A 20,895-nucleotide genomic window follows, 5' to 3' on the forward strand; every position below is an offset into this window, starting at 1 on the left:
GATATGTGTTAAGGATCTTAACACACTCATGGATTGTGCTGTCCTTCGCAGTTTTGGAATTATTTTTGGAAATTTCAATCAATGTCTCAATAGAACCTCTAACAAATGCAAAGCCTTTTTTGGGGCTTTGTTCCATCAGTGGATTGGATATCCGTGTGGATTTGGTTGGGACCTTCTCCTGAATCACCTATATGTTCGATCTCTATATCCTCTGCTAGGTTTGCAACACCTTGCTCATTAGGGGTGGAATAATGAGTTCCTGTTGCTACAACACCAGTAAATATGCCATCCAACTTCTCCAAAGCTGGTTCAATTCCAGTAAATTTGAATTTTTTTGCCCCTGGCATAACCAGTAATCACAAAAAAAATTCTAATTAATATTCCAAATATATGTCTCTAGAAATAGTGATGTTATTACCGCTAACTTTTCTGTCCACCATTCCTCAGGTGCATCAATTGTCCGCTTTACTGGATTCCATCCCAATCCAGTTGACCCCCTTTTAAGCTCTTTCCAAAGTTTCCAGTCATTCTTTAATTGATCCCATTTGTTCTTTAGTTTCATCCTATCGTAATCTCTCTCAGTTATTTCCTTGAATTTAATTGTGATATTATGCCAACCTTCTTTATTAAAAAAAGTTGTGGGTCAATTTCCCAATTCCACCTCTCTTACGCATAGATCACAAAAAATATTAGTAGCATCTCTATCCCACATAGCTGATCAACCAGAGTCTTTAGATTTATTCATCTTTTATTATCATATCAACGGATGGTTAGATGACATTATGACTGAAAATGAAACACTTAAGATATGGAATATGCATATGTAAAACAAAATTCAAAAAAGATAATGAATTAAAATATATATTGGTCTATGGGTGAAACATATATGCGCTTTTCATAAAAGCATCATTTAGGAAACCTTTTCTTTTTATTTTTCTCTATTATTATAATACCACTGTATTTGAGTAATAAGCAATTGAAATTTGTAACACACAGAGCATATTAGAAATTCTAAATCAATGTTAGCAAAAACAACCCAACGGACCATAGACCATAAAGCCTATTTTCTTCACCCAACTTTCCAATTATTAACCAACAACCCAAATGACTTCATCATAGCCTCTTAAAAAACCTACTTGGAAAAGTAGTAACACCTTCATACAACTTAAAAAAGGGGTCTCATCGAAGGAAAAAATGCTAAGTTGCATAAATAGTAACACCTTCATTGAAGCACACATGTTTATCACCATCTCAGTAATAAAATGCTAAGTGCACACCATTTACATATCTAATACCAAACCTTATTTTTTACATTTATACTCACCAAATCTTTCAAATCACAAAAAAACTATAACTATATTTACTTTTAAAAAAATAAAACACACCTTCTAATGCATAGGTAAGATGACATATATGTAAAAATCAAATTTTAGGTAAATCTTCATAATAAAAATAGCATGGTCTCAAAGACAGAAAGAAGCACGAAGTTAATCGCAGGGACAGTGCTTATGGTGTTAATGTCATGCTTTCATCTTGATATTGTTGAAACTGCACCGACACAATTTTATGAAAAGAGTCATTGCATCTAAACTATCACGTGGTCCTCCAATGAAAGAAGCATGAAGTATAATGGTTTATCTAATAGTATTACTTCATGCTTCCCCCGTTGTTACTGAGCATATATTCATTAAAAATGTATGGAGAAGAAATCGCAGGGACAGAGCAAAAGAATCAAATCATAATAACACGCGATCCGAAAAATGTGTTTAGATGGAGAAGTTAACATGACATGTATTGGGGTTTATCAGTGTATCAATTATTCAGCAAAATATAAACCAACTTTAATACCAAATGGAAGGGACAAAGCATTGCAGCAATAGCTGCTAGCGTCAACTTTGAATAGAACATTGCATCAATATCTTCTAGACTCATAAAATACCCTTAACTAATCAATAACTTTGAATAGCATGGAAACCATACGAACAAAACACGAAATTTTTTTTTTCGGAATAAACACTGTTCGAAGAAAGATAGGGATGGGGAATGGAGAAGAAAACCCTCTGGATGCTTCAAACATATCACAATAACAATGGATCTACATTTTTATCGTATCTACTTGCTTATCCAAACCAGATCTAGGTTTTTTAGCCACCAAACACTTCCAAACAGATGGATCGAGTGAAATCTCTCGGCGAAATAGGGGAAAAGAGGGAGGAGCCGAGCGATGAAAACGAGTTTTGTTACCTGCGGAGCGACGACGGCGGGATCGACGCCGTATGTTTGAAGGAAGGTGTCGGCTGCGCGCTGAGGGTAGCGGAGTAAAAAAATGAAGCCCAAACGCGGATCGTAGGGATATACCCGCGATCCGCGTGTAGTGTAATTGAAAAAAGATGTTTAAAAAAATGCAGGCCAAAAGCAATATCCAAACACTAACGCCGCCGCACATTTAAGCTGCCCCAAACGGGCCCTAAGTCAAGGTGTCTTAGGGTGTGGGGCGTGTGAAAAATTGTGGTGTGTGCAAACTAGCCTAACCAAGACCATACCACCCAGGGTTAGTCCTAAGGCATGACCATCCTATGGGGAACTCCTCTTGAGTTCCTCCATACTAACCCCACCTACTAAGTGCTAGAGGCTAGGACCAATATGTTGAATTCCAAATTGAGCAAATAAGTTAGAATTTCTAATGGTAAGGGTTTCTTTTCTAGTCCTCTAGGAATTGTCAACAGGAAAGTTCTATGGCTAGATCTATGGCTAGACCCTAGGCGGCTACTAAAGAGGAAAGACTAGACCTCAACCAAAAGTGAGGTCAATAAGTATTAATTTCAAATCAATCGTATATCATATCTCCTCCTTAGCATAACTTTCATCGCTTGTTCATGATCTTTTATTCTTTTCATATTTTTGTTGTTTGAGTTTTTTTTTTCCGTTCTCTATTTATTTCACTGGCAGCATCTTTTGTTTATGTCGTTTAGTAGACGGCAAATTTCGTTTTGAGCTTTTTTAGTTAGTGAAAATCAATAATCACCTGTTTCTCATCAGATAAAAGCTGAATATACCTCAATCATTCTAATAAAGTTTACTAAAAAAGGTACAAATTACTTTAAATAAGTGGACATTTATAATATTTTTATGTATTCTAAAAGTATATTATTTAATATGTAGGTTGTTATTTGCGTATTTTATCATGAACAAATTCCTATGAACCTTCCTTATGAAAATATTTATAGGCGAGACTTCTATGGTTGTCAGATCAACTTTTTTCTTGGACAATTTTCTGTTGAAATTGTGAATTTCTTTTTAGTTGCATGTCTTTGATGGAGGTTTGTCCAAATTTTTGTTGTGGAAACCATTAGGTCGTTTCCTTTAAAAGTTAGTATTTTTTTTAATGCAATCTTATAATCCAAGATGCATGTATCTCTATTCTTCCTGGTAGGGCAGACTCTTTAAGTTCATATTATGTATATCTCAACCATTTGATGTCAATTTTACATATCATATTTCTTCATCCATTCCCATTTAGTACTAAATGAGGTGTCAACTCTACAATAAATGAATTTATTTTTCTTTTCTTTTTTTCATTCCAAGTAATATATAGCTTTATTCCTCCCTTCCCCTTCCTAATCCTTCAACAACAGTTTTATATACTTGTGTTTTTGGTATATCTGTTTCCCTTTGCTGTACATTTTCAAAAAATCAAGTATATTTCTACTAAATTGTTTCAATGTGTGCAATTTGTGTAGTATAATCATTTCTAACTCTTATTCTTTTCTAATTTTACTTTATATTCAACTTAAGATCTTCATCCCTATTATTTTGAATTTTTAGATCCTAGGTAATTTGGCCAATCAGTCATAGGTATCATGTTACAATAAGACAAAATGGAGGACCCACTTAGTGGGATAAAGGCCTATTGTTGTTGTTGTTATATGCATCACGTAAACTCAAAAATGATGGGTAGTATCCACATCAATTATATATCATATCATTTATTCATCTTCAGTATAACTAGCATCACTTGTTCGTGATTTGTAAAGTTTTTCTAATTTTTTTGGTTTTAGTTTTTGTTTTTGTGATTTTTAAATTTCATTTTTGATTTAGTAAAAATCAATCATCATCCTTTTCTCATCAGAAAAAAAATTATAAAAACCTCAATTGTCCTAGTTTTCACCTGCCAGATTTGTTAGCTTGAATATATTTACTTATAAATTTTTCTAGTAAATGAACAACGTTACATTCTGTTGTCCTCTTCATCCTTGCTCTCACATTAGCTGGAAAGCTCCATAAATCAGAGCTTCACCAACTGGTTTAACCTTTCAATTCATCACTGGTGGTTGAAAGCATGCATACCAAATTGCACAACTAAACTGAGTCCATTGATGGCCAAATGTCTTCCTTACCTCTTCCGAATTTTATAATTAGCACCACAAATTAAATGAAATTATATTTATGGAAAAATCTTTCACGTGAACTCTTATGCCCATCTGCAATCCAATTGTGCATATGCATGCATAGCTGTGCCCCCCGCACATGTTCTTGTTTTGTTTCTTTGTTTCTTCTGTTTGAATTTCAAAGTCATTTGGTATTCTCTAATATTTTGAAATTTTTTCAGAATATCAAGACGAACACTCTACAAAATTTCCCTATCTGTGGGTTATTGGAAGCGTGGGAGTTACTGTTTTCATGATTGGCACTGCAGTACTTCTGTGTGTTTCATTTAGATCCTGTAATTTTCGGTCTCCATACAGCCATAGAAAGTGTCCTGAACAACCAATCCCACATAAATTCCAGATTCTCAACAGTAGCAGCTTTTGTTATGCCTCAAGAAGATTTCTTTGCTTTAAATCTGAAAATTTCAAGCATTCAACTCAGGATTCCGGTGATCATCTCGTCAACATTCCGAATGGTAGCAACTGTCTTTATTCTTTTTAGTTGATCTCTTGCCAAGCATATATTTTATTATTCTCTCTGCGGTTAACTTGTTTACTTAGAATTTTTAGATTATGACGCTAAGATGAATTCATTTACTAACAGAACATAAAGCACATTCCTTCCCAATGCCAGAGTTCTCCTTACATTTGTCTAATACGTCCTTGAAACAATTCTAGAGAAAAACGTAGAAAATTGGCATTTAGAGTCCTACTAAGAACTAATGTAATGCTAAAATTCTTCTGCTAAATTAAGCAGGAAAAGAACTTAATGCACAAAATTCTCATTAACAAATAAATAATATATTAAGAAGAAAAGAACTTGTATCAATAATATAATAAAGCATGTGGGAAATCAAAGAAATAATTTGTATTTCGCCTTATTCTTTGAATTGATCATACACGGTATTATATAGGAGATTTAAAGGAGAAAAACTAAGAAACTATTTAACTAATTCCCTTAATTTAAGGGATCACAAATTTATTCTAATTTCCTTAATTTAAGGGATTTACCAATTAATTCTAATTTCCTTAATTAAGGAAATTGGAATTAATTTTCACAACTTTATTTCCATTTCATTCACATCTCGAAACTCTCCCTCAAGCTGAGGAATAGATGTCTTCCATTCACAGCTTGAATACAAGATCATGGAAACTTGAACTGTTCAGCCCCTTTGTTAGAACATCGGCTAATTGTCTTTCTGATGGAACATAGGACATACACACTAACCCTTCCTCCAGTTTTTCTTTGATGAAATGTCTATCAATCTCAATATGCTTTGTCCTATCATGTTGTATAGGATTATGAGCTATATTAATGGCAGACTTGTTGTCACAGTAGAGCTTCATAGGACCCTCCCATGAGATTCTTAAATCATCCAATATGATTCTTAGCCACAGTAATTCACATAATCCTTGAGCAATAGCCCTGAACTCTGATTCTGCAGATGACCTTGCCACTACATTCTGCTTCTTGCTCCTCTATGTCACTAGGTTACTTTCAAGAAAAGTACACTATCCTGTAGTTGATCTTCTATCCACTATGGAGCCAGCATAGTCAGCGTCGGTGTAGGCTTCCAGAGTAAGAGTGTCATTCCTTTTGAACAAGATTCCTTTCCCCGGATTGCCTTTCAAGTAATGCAGTACCCAGTAGGCAGCCTGAAGATGAGGTTCTCTAGGATCATGCATGAATTGACTGATCATACTTACAGAATATGTTATGTCTGGTCGAGTGTGAGCAAGGTATATGAGTCTGCCAACCAATCTCTGGTACATTCTTATATCCACAACTGGTTCTTCTTTAGCTTCTCCCAACTTATAGTTTGGATCTATTGGAGTAGCGATTGGCTTACACCCAGTCTTCCCTGTTTTATATGAAGATCCCCTGTGTGGAATGTCACCTCAAGATCGAGGAAGTACTTCAATTTCCCCAGTTCCTTGATTTCAAATTCTTTTATAAGTCTCAGCTTTAATTCATGCTTCTCTTTCTCATCATTTCCAGTCACTATATGTCGTCCACATAGACTATAAGAGCAGTCACTCCCCCTGCAGCTGAATGTTTAATGAAAAGAGTGTGGTCACCTTGGCTTTGATTATACCCAGATTCCTTCATGACTTTTGCAAATCTGCCAAACCATTCTCTAGGAGATTGTTTTAACCCATAAATGACTTTTTTCAGCTTTCACACCTTGTTACCTGTGTCCCCTTCAACTCCCGGAGGGATGTTCACGTAGATTTCCTCATTTAGGTCACCATGAAGGAAAGCATTCCTTACATCATACTGTAGCAGTTGCCAATTGAAGTGAGCAGCCAATGATAACAGGATTCTCACAGTGTTCATTTTTGCAACTGGAGCAAAGGTTTCCTGATAATCCACCCCGTAAGTCTGGGTGTACCCTTTGGCTACTAACCTTGCCTTATATCTTTCAAGGGATCCATCAGCCTTGTACTTTAATGTAAAAATCCACTTGCAATCAACAATGTTTTTTTCCTTTGGTTTGTCAACGATCTCCCATGTTTTATTCTTTTCTAAAGCACTCATTTCCTCTTTCATAGCGTCTCTCCATTCCCTTTTTGTCAATGCCTCAGACACATTGTTAGGAATGACAATGGTGTTCAAACTCACAATGAATCTTTTGTGGGCTGGTGATAGGCGCTTGAGAGATACATATTGAGATAGTGGATAGAGTGGATTGGATTCTTGGACTTGTGTCAGTTCAGGAACGACCTTTCCCCTTGAATACACCTGAGGAAATCTCGGGAAATCATTAGTAACACTGGTTGGAGTAGAAGATGATAAGGGTTCAGGATCAAGTGACTCAGATGTGATTTGTTAAGAGGACTCGGGTTCAGCTGGAATAGGAGGAGAGTTTGATCTAGGTTCAACAACACGGGCTGACACATGTGGAAGGTCAAGGGTTTTAAGTGGTTCAAAGGGCTCACAAGTACTATCTTCCATCATGGAAATTTCCTCCTGAAGAGAGGACTTGGAAAAAAAGGATTTATTTTCTGTGAAAGTGACATCTGCAGAGATGTAAAATTTTCTGGTAGAGGGATTGTAACACTTATATCCCTTTTGAGTGGAGTAACCTAGGAAAACACATTTGATGGCTCTGGGATCTAGCTTCCCTCTATGTTGTTTGTGGACATGAACAAAGGCAGTACACCCAAGTACCCTGGGAGAGAGGCCATTTGAGGTTCTGAAGTGAGGGTAGAAGCTATTTAGGACCTCTATGGGGCTATTGTTTTCTAACACACGGGAGGGAAGCCTATTGATCATGTGTGTGGCAGTAAGAACGGTTTATCTCCAATAGGACTTAGGAACATTCCCTTGAAAGAGTAAGGCTCGGGTGGTGTTGAGTAAATGCCCATTCTCTCTTTCAGCTACCTCATTTTGTTGGGGTGTGTCCACACATGATGAGTCATGGATAATCCCCTGTGATTGAAAGTAAGGTGATAGAATTTGATTGAAGTAGTCTCTAGCATTGTCTGTCCTTAAAGCCTTTTATTTTGACCCCAAATTGATTTTGAACCATTGAATGAAAGTTAGGTATAACTGTGCTAACATCAGATCTTTGTTTAAGAAGAAAGGGCCATGTAACCTGAGTGCAATCATCAATTAAGAGAACAAACCAACGAGCCCCAAAAACATTAGATATAGTGGAAGGACCCCGTATGTCACTATGAATCAGATGAAAAGGATGAGAACTTCTTTTATTGCTAATAGGAAAAGATACATGAGTATGTTTTGCCAATTCACAAATGTCACAATGAAACTCAGAAATATTTAATCCTTGAAATAAATGAGGAAATATTATATTTAGAACCCTAAAAGAGGGATGACCAAGACGTAAGTGATACAACCAAATGACATCTTTGTTTGAGGAACTAAGGAAAGATAATGACAAATTGCTCTTGCTTTTCTGGAATGATTCAAGGTGGTAAAGACCGCTCCTTTCCTTAGCAAGTCCAATCCTCCTCCCCGAGTCCTGTTCTTGAAAAACACAATAAGAAGGAAAAAAAATAGCATAACATTTGAGATCATGATGCAATTTTTGAATGAACATAAGGCTTGTTGATAGTTTGGGTACATGGAGAACGTTTTTCAGGATAAGGCTAGGTGTGATGTGTATATCACCAATCCCTGCAACGGTAGCTAAAGGGCCATTGACCATGATAATTTTTCTATTACTTGGACAGGGGGTATAGGACTGAAAGAGTTGAGGTGTGGGGGTCATATGATCAGTAGCACCGGATTCAATGATCTAAGAGTTGGTATATAATTTGTCTAAGACATTCATGCAAACAGTTTTACCTGAAAGAGCTATCAAACATGCTCCAGAAGGCTTCTCAAGAGATCCCAATAAGTTTCTCAATTTCTCAATTTCGTCACTGCTGAATCCTCCTATTGTTGATTTTTCCTCAATATTGGGTTGCTCTGCCATATTGCTTTGTTTCTCCCCACGATTGCCCCATTCTCGGCTTGGAGGTTTACCATTTAACTTCCAACACTTTTCCCTTGTATGCCTCAGTTTCTTGCAATAAGTACACCAAAGATTGTTTTTATTCTCCTTCCCTTGGTTATCGTTCTTTGACTTCTCCTGATTTATGTTTGCTGCTAAGGCTGACCCATCCATAGTATGTGGTTCTAGCATGACACTCCTCCGACTTTCTTCTGCTCAGATTAATGAGATTGTCTCTTCTAGAGACGGTGTATCCTCTTTGCCGAGGATTTGGATTCTAACATGATAAAATTCAGGATTCAATCCTGCCAAAAAATCATATATCCGATCCTTCTCAATGAACTTCTTCAAGGTGGCAGCATCATCAGGGCATTTCATCTCAATTACACGATAGTGATCCAGTTCTTGCCACAGATTCTGCAATAGAGTTTCATACTCTGTGATAGATTTATCTCCTTGTTTGATTGCTCTAGTTTTTTCCTTGATTTCATACACAAGGACAGCATCGCGGGCTTTCAAGTATGTGCGGTTGATATAGTCCCAGATTTCCTTTGCGGTGTTCAAGAACATGCAAGCGTCACTGATCGTTGGGTCCATAGAATCCCATAGCTAGGACATAATCATGGGCTCTTCTTCCCATGCTGTAGAGGCTGGACCCCATTTTTCTGGTCCGGTTCCAAGTAGGTGATTAATCCTCCCTTTGCCTTTTAGGTATGTGCGGACAATTTGAGACCATTTGAGATAGTTATTCCCATTGAACCTGTTGGATGCCCGAATTTTCTGCAACTCTCCAATTTTCTGAACAACATTGTATTCTTCAGAATGGTTGAAATAGTAGATAGTGGTTTCGGACATTGACATGGTGGAGAAGAAAAATTTGCAGCATTTAAGGCTAGAATAAACCTGCAGTGGATAAAAGAATCGCAACAATTAAGGTAGCGTATAAAAAGAATCCAAACAGCGGCAAAGATCGCGAGATCTGCGGCACAGGATTGCAGCGGCAAACAACGGAAAAAGATCGCAAGCTCTGCAGCGACCACACAGCGGCAAGCAGCGCAAAGTACTTCAATGGCAAAGATTGCAGAACGCAGATCTGCGTGATTAGCGGCAAAAAACGATCTTCCTCGTGACAACGTGCTGCTCCTCTCGGACGAAGCGGAGAGGATGGAGCGCAGATCGCAGAGAGCCGACCCTAACCGAAAGGATCGAATGGTGGCAACAGGTGGTGTCCTCTAGGGTTTGAGCCTGGTCTCTGATACCATATGGAAAATCAAAGAAATAATTTGTATTTCGCCTTATTCTTTGAATTGATCATACACGGTATTATATAGGAGATTAAAAGGAGAAAAATTAGAAAACTATTTAACTAATTCCCTTAATTTAAGGGATCACAAATTTATTCTAATTTCCTTAATTTAAGGGATTTACCAATTAATTCTAATTTTTTTAATTAAGGAAATTAGAATTAATTTTCACAACTTTATTTCCATCTCAGTCACATCTCGACAAAGCATCATAAGATTAATAATTTGATATGCATCATTGATTTGAGGTTTTTGAAATTTTACTCTCAAAACAATCTAATTTTGTATTTACATATGTTGTATTATTGTCTCTATATCATAAATGTTACATGTAATATATATAAGTAATAAAAAATAAATTATATATTTTTTATAAAATATAAAATTTAGCCCAAGCATCAGTATCTACAGGCTAGTTAATACCAAACCCTATTGTTTTAGTTTAATGGATGGCACTTTAAATATCAAACTCTATTAGCTACTATAAGGAAGCAAATAATAAGATACCTCATGGGATTCAGTTCTAAATACTCTATTGTTAAGGTATGGTTGCCATTCCCACTTGCAACCATGTTCTGTGACTTCTATTTCAACGAAGTTTTGCTAAAGGCATAACTCACTTATTTATAAAATATGACTTTGGCCGTTAATCGAAGAGTGTTTTAAGTTTTTTTTGAGTTATAAAAAAGGGTGTGATGCATGTGCAAAAACATTATTAGTGGTTGAAAAATTTTTATTATGTGCAATTCTATCTACTTCAGCATTTAGTTCTTAATTGAGAGACTTTGAGCTTTTCATTAGAGGTTTTCCTTATACGAGTATGATACTTATTTTCTATTAATATTTTTTCCATTATTCTTCTTTCCTTTTTTTTGTTCTTCTACTTTTTGCTGTTATTGTTGAATACTGTTGTATTTTGTCAAATTTGATTCAATATCATTTTTGTTATTCATCTTGAATATTTTACTTGTTAATCTTTGAAATAGGGCCTTTGATTTTTTTGTCCAAATTGATTTTCTATATGTTTCAATTTTCATTGAAGGTAATGGATAGTTGTCAACGATCAATATGCCGCATTTTGCAAATTAGTCTGCTTCTTGCTTAGTTTTTGGCGGTTCATACTTGATCTATCTTGAAAATTGTAAACTTCAAGATGTTTTATATCATATTTAGAATTGAAGCTTGAAGTTGTGCTAGCATGTCAACTTGATGCGGATTTTAATAGGCCTAATTTAACAGATTATTAAAGGGATTCGATTTTTGAAAATTTATAAAAATAATCAAGTCAATTGATCTATAAACAGGGAAGATGTGAATCATGTTAGGGTAAAGATTGAAAATTAAAAAAGTATCTATTATCAATCCAGTGAACAAGAACTTAAATTTAATCATATAGATTAATATGATAATTTAAATGTTAGTTCAAATCAGCTACTCAAAAATTAATATGGTAGATATAATTAAAATGACACATCTTATATAACATTTGATAATGAGGTTTGTGATATTATTAGACAACAAATTTATATGACTTGGATGATTAGATTGTTGAAGTAAAAGTTGATGAATGAACTTTATTTAATTTATGCATATAGATGTTTTCTGAATGGAAAACTATGTCTGGGGAGTGCCAAATATGGTTATTAGGTTAAAATATCAGAAATAATTGGACAATCTAAAATATGCTAGATATTCTGGAAAAACAAAGAGGAAAAATTTATAGAGAACCTATATTAAATTGAGTTGAAATGAAAGGAGTGCTTTAACAAAATCTTTCACTAACCTATTGTTATAATTTTCTTGATGTTTTTAATGCATTAAAGCATGGAATGTTGGCTGTTAGAGTATATGGATAAATTTGAGGAGTTATTGATGCATTCTAAATAGTGGTTTAATCGAGCTAAAGCTTGAGTATGCCGATAGTTTTTTTATGTTTGACTTATTTGAAAGTTAGCGTGTTTGTGTTTGGTTCATTTTTAAAATTTTTTGTGGACGATTTTTTCATATTCTGTTTGTTGAATTCAAACTAAGTACTAGCATAATTCAAGCCAATTTTGAACAAATGAAAATAAATGGATGATGAGCCAAACACGCTTGAATCATATTACTTATATAACATTCAATAACTAAGCATAAAAAGTAGAATTAAGGATATATAGATTAAAGTTATATTTGTTTATTTATTCTGAGCTAGTAACAAGCTGAACATGATCAACCAAGGCCTATTCGTATTAAGCTCATTTAAAAATTGAACTTAAATATCTATTTGTGTTTAACTCGTTTATTGAGTGAATTAAGTGGAAATGAGCTTTTTGATGAGCCAAATGCTAGTTGTTCGTAAATGATGAGTTTTTTTGATTTATATAACTTTGTGCAAGAGAGATGCCCCCTTATATGATCACATCAATAAGCATGCTTTATAACATGCATGAGATCTTAAGCAAATATTTTAATTTATTGTGAAACTCTATTAGTAGGATTAGGCTGAACTCTTAAAACATCGAGGTTTCTTTTGGTGTAATGGTGGAGCTTTTTTAAAAAAATCTGGATGCAAACACAAAAAAACTCAAACCTTAAAAACAGGAATCACATGTAGAAGACGTAGATAACTAGGATTGGATCCCCTTATGGAAAGGAGGTGCCAATCCCTTGTGGGAGAGCCGATCGACTCTCTTGGTTTTGGAATGGGTTGGTCCAGAAGACTGAAATTGCAAGAGAAAATCAACCCGTTCCAAAACCAAAGGGAATCAAACTTTCACAGAGCAAAGGGAAATTTGCTCAATGCATGTGCAAAATTTTAGATTTTTAGTTCTCGTATCACAGAGATGCATATGGAATACAAGGAGTGTATCTCCATGATCCAACTACAGTACTTGCTGCTGTTTATCCTTCACTCTTTACTTACACTGAGGGGGTTGTACGAGTTCAGACTTGTGGCATTACAAGAGGGCTTACTATGTTTGATAACACCAAAAAAAGATTTGTGGAAATTATGGAATGGTCTAATAAGCCCAAGGTTAAAGTTGCTATCACCGCGGATGCTCTAGCGCTCGTTGAGATTGTTATGGATACTTTTAGAGAAAATTACATTGGGAACGAAGTACAGCATATGAGGTCGAACTGAGATAAACTGCTCTTCCGAATCTGTGGACACATTGCTTTGTATCCATCGGCTATTACACGAACAATTATGTAAAAGAATTTGCGGGATGTTAGTGCTTTCATTGCTTATTATGGTGGTGAAATGTTGTTTAAATTGTAATTTTATGATTATGTGTAATCAAATCATGCCTTTTACTGTCTTTTTAATGTATGGGAACTCTTTTAGAAGATTAATCTAAGAACAATTTTAGTTGATCCATTACTGGAGCAGGAGGGAATTCATGTGTTACTTTTTTTGGAGTGAAGAAATAAAAATTTCTTTTACAATGTGAACTTAAAAAGAAATATCTCTCTCTCTCTCTCTCTCTCTATATATATAATATATATATATATGTATTTATGTATGTATGTATAATATCCTCTTATTAAAGCCTAAACAATGCAAACTAAAAGCTCTGCAGTGTGCCAGCCAACTCAAGAGAATGACAATTTCCTTAACATGAGATACAATAGAACCCATCTTGCTCAGTTTTGGTTGAGACTGCTCACTTCTACCCGAATGATGCAGTCATTCACGCCATTCTCTCCGGGAAGGTGTAACATTGTCTTCTTCTCCATAAGCCTCTTGATCCTCATAATACAGCCACAAATCTGTGATTTTGAAGATAACAGAGGTATTAAAAGACTAGTAGGTTAATCTTATAAACATTATGATTGATCTTCTTAAAAATTCTTAATGATCTGTTAGTTTTAGGCTTAAGCTTCCGAAAGGAAACTACTGAAAATCTCTCTTACTTCGATTTGTTCCACACCATGTCACATTCCTTGAAGACTACATTCTTCATATAATTGTTTGCTTGTTTTTAATATTTGTTGTTTTGCTTATGAGCAAATTCCTTCCTTATTTGCTCATGTAATTGGCTCTAGTGTTTGCATCATTGTTAAGTTTAGTTTGGATGTAGGGTTATTAACTCCAAAGAAGTGAGATGACTTTACTTGTATATAATAATAAATGAGCTGTGGCTTATGGATTGACTAGTGGATTTGTTTTGAGAAAACTAAATCTGATAAATTTCAATGTCTAATATTCTTTCCTATAAAGCATTTGAGGAGGTTTTTCAAACTATGACACACCTCCATCAGTTTGTTTGTTTGTCGGTTTGCTTCTAAACTTAGTTGGAGCTTTGCACCCAGCTTACCCTACAAGATCTTCTAGAAATCACTGGAAAATTTCACATCTCTATCTAAAGTGATGGTTTTGGCATCCCATGGAAATGGACCATCTCCCTGAAACATTAATTTGTAATGTGTGAAGTGTTCATCACCTTATTACAGAGTATAAAATATGCCACCTTGAAAAAGCGATCTATAACCACCATAACAGACTCCTTACTCTATTGGGTCTGCAGAAGGCCTAAGATAAAAGTTCATGCCTACATTCACTCTAGGTGACTTTGGAAAATGATTATAAAGATACATATTTTGTCCTCAAGTCTTATTTAAATGTCAAACTTGATATTGTTTGACATGCCTCTTCACATTTCATGTTAAACTGGACCAAAATAAATTCTCCTTCATTAAACAAAGTATTATCCCTGACATATTATCCTATCATCTATGTATTGTGTGACTCTTACAAAATACTCTCCCTGAGTAAACTTTTAAGAGTGCTTAACTTATTATGGAAGAACTTATTGCCAACAAAATTTTGGTACTGCTCGTAGGGCCTCTCCTGACAAAGCCCAAATCTCCTAATAGTTTTCAACAGTAGCATGTAAGTTCCTCAACACCTCAAAGCCAATTATCTTCAACCAAATAATTGTGATCACTAAGTGGTAGTGTTTAAATGCATTAGCTAGCTTTTTCTAATTCTTAGCTTTGTGTTTGAGCACATAATGAAAAGAAAATAATAATTCTACTTGTGAGCCGTGTCTTCTCTCTACTTATTCATGTTGTTCAAGAATCTTTAGGACTTCCAGTTTGTGTAGAGGGTGAACTCATTCTCTAGTAAATAGTGGCTTTAATGATCGAGGATTATCTCAATTGTATAAAACTTGTAGTAGTTGGAATACTTTCATAGGGAAACATGAAACTTTTCATAACTACACACATCAATAGTAAGACTATATGATAGAAGGTAAATAGTGTTTTTTCTTGCATTAAATATTGTGTTTTCTTCCTTATTTATCATAATTTTGTGCTAATGGAATGTTCTTTGTATATTTTGAAGGTTATAGGGAGTTAAACACGCTTCACGGAGCAAAAATACGACGCAAGCTATTGTGCTGGCCCGACGTAAACACAACTGCATGAAACATAATTACACAACCTTGCTATTGGTTCGGCTTGGTTATGCCAGGGTTCAACATGGCCACACCGACTACGAGGTGGTTACGCCCATCCCAAGTGTGGTCAAACCATCGTGCGACTATGATTAATTTGGCTTGATTTTCCATGGATTTTATAATAAGAGCTATAAAAAGAGAGCTTGCGCACAACCTAGACGGAGTTGGGTAGGCTTTGGAGGCTCTCTACAACAAGAATTAACGTTCTAGTGCAAATACTAGGGGTTCATCTTCTTCTTCCTTGGGGGAGGGTACTTCTAGGGTGATTTTTTCCTTTGCATTTTAGGAGTGCTTGCATGAGAGAGTAGTCGAGCGTTGTGTGTGAGAGAGAGTATGGAGAGTTGATCATTCTAAGGCAAGGATTTGATGTATTGCTAAAGTACTTGGCTTAGTTGTAAGTTTGTTCCTCCTTGAACTTGTATCTTTGATTATTACAATGAAATGCTCCAATCTTTCTCTCACATGTTCCATGGCTAAACTCGCATTCATGTTCCTGTGATGTAAGCATAGTTTCTTTCTATGTTTTACCTTGAGTTTTTTCCCATATACGTTTTATGCGCTTTTAAAGGATACATGCGATATGTTAACCTTTTGATCGTCACTTTAATATGATTAGTTAAATAGGTAAAACTCTTTGTGCTTTAGGATTTATAACCATCGTCTAGAGGAACAAGTTGGCTTATACATGACAACCTAATGGAATAAACATATTGCTAGAAAAAAATTACAACCAAGATACATGATATGAGAAATTCTAAAATATGCATCATGGTTAAGTACCCCTTAACTATAATATTGTTTTCAACTCTCTTTATGACCTAGCCTTAGGCTAAGGAGGAATGTGTCCCTGGTTGTCAATTGTCACGTAGGGGAACTCATAGGAAACATAAAGAAAACACTTTACCGGTGTCACAAGGGCATGTGCTTTATCACCTCTGAAGAACTCAAAGTTTTTACTTGTCATTTCTGTATATTGTTTCTTTTCAGATTGCTAGGATTATCTTTCTTGGACAATGATCACTTCAAAATAGACTTAGCGGTTTAATAAACTTGAACTTACCCTGACATTATCCTGGTGAGATCAATACACAGACTCAAAATCCACGTATTACTTGATCATATACTTGCGATTAATCGACTTGCCTCGCAAAAATTTCAGACGTCAATTTTTTGGCGCCATTGCCCATGATTGAAGTAAATATTTTTTAAGATTAGAAGAATTTTTGTGGATCAACTTAGAGTTTATCGTTGAACCTTTTTGTTTCCCATTTTCTATTTTTGTTTTGTGCTTTATTGTGTTGTACTTGTGTTTGTTGCATCATTCTTATTGTAGGTGACAAAATGTTAAAAAAACTGAAAGAAAAATCATTTATTGCAAATTTTATTGTTTTATATTTTGCACGTCTTGTGTTGTGTGATTTTAATTTCAGTTGTTTTTCTGACCTTATCTTTATATCTTATATTTATCAATCCTTAGTGCATGAGTAGAACTGTAGAAGCTGAGTTAGCTCCCTTTGATTTTGAGATTGGCCAAACTTTGAGACAAATTCAAGGAAACCAAAGATAAAAACACTTAGAGATAACAAACCCTCAAGAAGATCACATGAAATCACTTAGGATCAGTTTGAGTTAGCTGCAGTTTATGGACAATCTGCTGATAAACAACTGATCCCGATAAGCTACTAATCAGTAGCTGATCTGAATAAACTTGTTGGTTGCTTGGTTTGTGCCGTTGGAAAACAACTGATTTGCAGCTGATTGTAGATAAATGACCATTCTGCCCTTGTGTAGTAATGCTGTTTGCAACAGAACTGTCATAACAATGTATTTGATACTTGAGAAACAGAGAAACATTTCGGAACAGTAGAAAAAATAAGATACACACATTACATAATAGTAAGTATCAAGTGTACACTAAAAAATGACAAAAAGTATTAAAATTACATTTAAAAAATGATAATATTCATTTTAAAATCCATACGACCTATGTTTCGAACTATGTCATCCTTCAGGGATGTCATCGAACCCCGATCACTATCGGAAGTAGAATCTTTCAGACTGTCTGCCCACCGAAAGAAACCATACTTTTTTGGACCGTCTGTTCACCGCGGACATCTGTAGAATTTTCTCCTGTAGCTATTTGTCTGACACAACATCAGTAGGGAAGTCTATAGCTGCAGCGACAGAGCACTGGTTGGGAGGTCCCTCAAAATTTTAATGATTAAAAAAACAATCCATTAGTCATAACAGAAGTTGAAATTGCTGAAAGATGTAATTAAATATCGTTTTTTTGTAGGCGTGAGGTTTCAGAGAACTCAACATACCAACCATGGAATCTATCATTACAAGAAGATCGTAAACCTTATAAAAATGAGTTCTTGGTTGCCTTTAACCAATGTAAAATCAACCTCCTATGTGTCATATGTGCATATCACAAAAAAAGTCATCCTAAAGAACCTCGCAAACCGATGCGCCGGAAAGAAGAGAGGAATTTTGTTGCATTCATTAAGATTTCACATGTAACACTTACCAACAACAGCCAATAGGTCATCCAAAAGAATCTACAAGATCATAAGTTTCATCATTGACATCACATTCCCACAAAGAAAAGTCAAATGAAAAAGAAATAATGCAAACATGTTAAAATTGCAAAATAAAAATATCCGTAATACGTGACATAAAATAAACATAGAGTTTATAAAATAAAGAAGATAAGTCCAGTCAACATCGAACAATAACATTCGTTATCTGCTCTCTCAATTCAGCCATTTCTGCGACACTTTCGCCATTCTGGTTGTAACCTTCTTGTGATATAGATTGCCCAACGTGAAATTCAAATGGTTCCAGCGGGACCTGCGTGTGATCATTGTTAGCCACGGTGAATTCTACATCTGTTCTAGAATGATGTCGTCGAATCTAGTAGTCGAGCGCTATCGTGACCATTACAATCTACACTTCTTTTGGAAATGGGTAAGTCGACATATCACGCAGTATGACCTATTTCTTCTTCCACACTCAAAACGTTCTTTCATTTACATCCCGTAAGGAGTGCCTTTTGTTCGAAATTTCTTTCCTGTCACAGTTGATTCTCTCGAAATCTGGAATGTAATATCGCATATCTGCAAACATCTTCAGATATCCCCTTTATAAGGATATCCAACATCGACTAAGTAATATTTACCTGACCCAAAAACCTTAATTAGTAATAAACTATTGAAGAAAATGAATGTAATATATAGCTTAACTCTCTCATGTCCCCAAATCAGCATTTAATTGGTGAACAATTGATATCGGGGAGAGCAGAGAAGAATATTAGGAAGGTTTGCATGCATACTACTCAATTCTTATGTATTTTCATACATACAGTTAAGTAACTTTGATGTGACTTGAAAGACTTGCGTGGTCTGTATGTAAATTTTTCAGTTTTCTAATAAAAGGTCATCACATAACAAGTCTACAGTGAAATACAAGGTTGAACCATAGAGTGAGACTTACATGAATCCATTAACCTCATTGGCCCTCTCGTATAATGTTAATGAAAATAATTCTGAAGTAGGACCAGGAATCAAGATTGAAAAGCAACCTTATTCTCCCAACAGCTCTTCTATCATGTAATGTTGATATGCAAAGTTATATCTTGCAATCCATATTCAATTATCACTACACATGCTTCCATATCCTCAAATTCCTTAAATAATTCCTGAGTATCAAGATGAAATGAGCTCAAAACAAAGAAATGTAGATATTAAACATGCAAATGCATTAGGATTGAATGATATGTGTATAATTGAAGTCTTAATTTAAGCACATAAATACATATGAATTGAATAGTATGTATGTAAATTTCCCTTTTCTATTTTTTTTTTCTTTTCAAGGTGTCGGATGCCTAAATATATGTAAATATAAAAAACAACGAAGAGGAAAGGGAAGGGGTTACGCTGTTGAAGTTCGCCGGAGAGAGGATCTCGTCGGAGAGCAGTTCGCTAGCTGGAGCTTGTTGTGAGGGAGGAAGAGAAAGCTTGCATGTTTACTATAGGCGAGTAGAAGAATGAGTGTTCCTGGATCGGTGTAAAGGTAGCTGAGCTCATGGTAATAGAGAGGAGTGGAGTGGGGAGAGGTGAGCTTTTCACAGTTTTTTTTCCCATATACATTTTCTATGCTTTTAATTGATGCATATTGATATGTTAACATCTTGATCGTCATCTACACATAATCTGATCAGCTAGGCAATTAAAACTCCTTGTCATCTAGGACTTCTATTCGCCGCCTAGAAGAACAAATAGGTTTACACATAATAGCCTTGTGGAATAGACATGTTGCTAGTAGGAAATTGCAACCTAGATAGGAGATTCGAGAAATCATGGGAAACATTGCATAGTTAAGTCTCCCTTAACTGTAATATGGTTTCCAACTCTCTTTGAAACTTAGACATAGGCTAAGGAGGAATGTGTTCCTAGTTGTCAGCTATTATGTTAGGGAACTTATAGGAAAACATTGATAAAACACTATATCAGTATCAGAGGATCATGTGTCTCATCTCCTCTTAATGACTCAAGGCGCTTACTTATCATTTTTTTTTTATTGTTAATTTTGCTTATTGTTTCAGATTGCTAGGATTACCTTTTTTACTCTGTGATCACTTCAAATTAGGCCTCGAGGTTTAGTAAACAAGAATTTTTCCCTTTAGAAATATTTGGACACATCATCGTAGGATCAATATGCTGAGTCATAATCTGTATATTACTCGACATATATATTTGCGTGATTGACCGACTTATCTCGCAGTAATTTCAAACAGCACTACACACCTTTGTTTTCACCTTATAATGGGTATAGGAGATATTATGCTTAAGGTATTATTTTATCATAATTATGCTTGATCAAGAGAACTCATCGAATTATTGTATCTCACTTTTGTCTACCTAAAGCTCGTACTCTTCCTAACTCATCTCAATGAGTCAACTATCTTCTTTCATTGCACTCTACTTTGTGAAAGAAATCACTCTCTAGTTTGGACAACTGGATATAATAGATTCATATTCATGATACTTAAAGTACTTCATGGCTTGAATAGTCTTGGCTATTGACCTGTCATTCTTTTCTTATTCTTGTGCCAACTCCTTACATGGTGTAAGTTTTGGCACTTTAGTCATAGTATTATTGCTGCTTGGCCCCAGAACCCTTCCTAATAAATATAGTGAATTTGATGTTGTTGTGTTGCTTCTATACCTTGAGGGCTAAAAGTCTATACATTTTG

The 20,895-nt window shown here is 35.2% G+C and overlaps 1 protein-coding gene across 2 annotated transcripts in view; it reads left to right on the forward strand.

Moving 5' to 3' along the window:
• LOC110025630 (lysM domain receptor-like kinase 3) overlaps positions 1-20,895 on the forward strand; it is a 103,328-nt gene that overhangs the window by 17,959 nt on the left and 64,474 nt on the right. The window contains exon 3 of one of the 2 annotated variants that reach the window (XM_020726209.1): positions 4,610-4,903. The exons of the other annotated variant lie outside the window; for it this stretch is intronic. Within the exon in view, the coding sequence (XP_020581868.1) occupies positions 4,610-4,903 (294 nt within the window). The remainder of the gene's footprint in view (positions 1-4,609; positions 4,904-20,895) is intronic. 2 annotated transcript variants of the gene reach the window in all.

The sequence above is a fragment of the Phalaenopsis equestris genome, unplaced genomic scaffold (genome assembly GCF_001263595.1).
Source record: "Phalaenopsis equestris unplaced genomic scaffold, ASM126359v1 Scaffold000318, whole genome shotgun sequence".
Taxonomy (NCBI): Eukaryota; Viridiplantae; Streptophyta; class Magnoliopsida; order Asparagales; family Orchidaceae; genus Phalaenopsis; species Phalaenopsis equestris.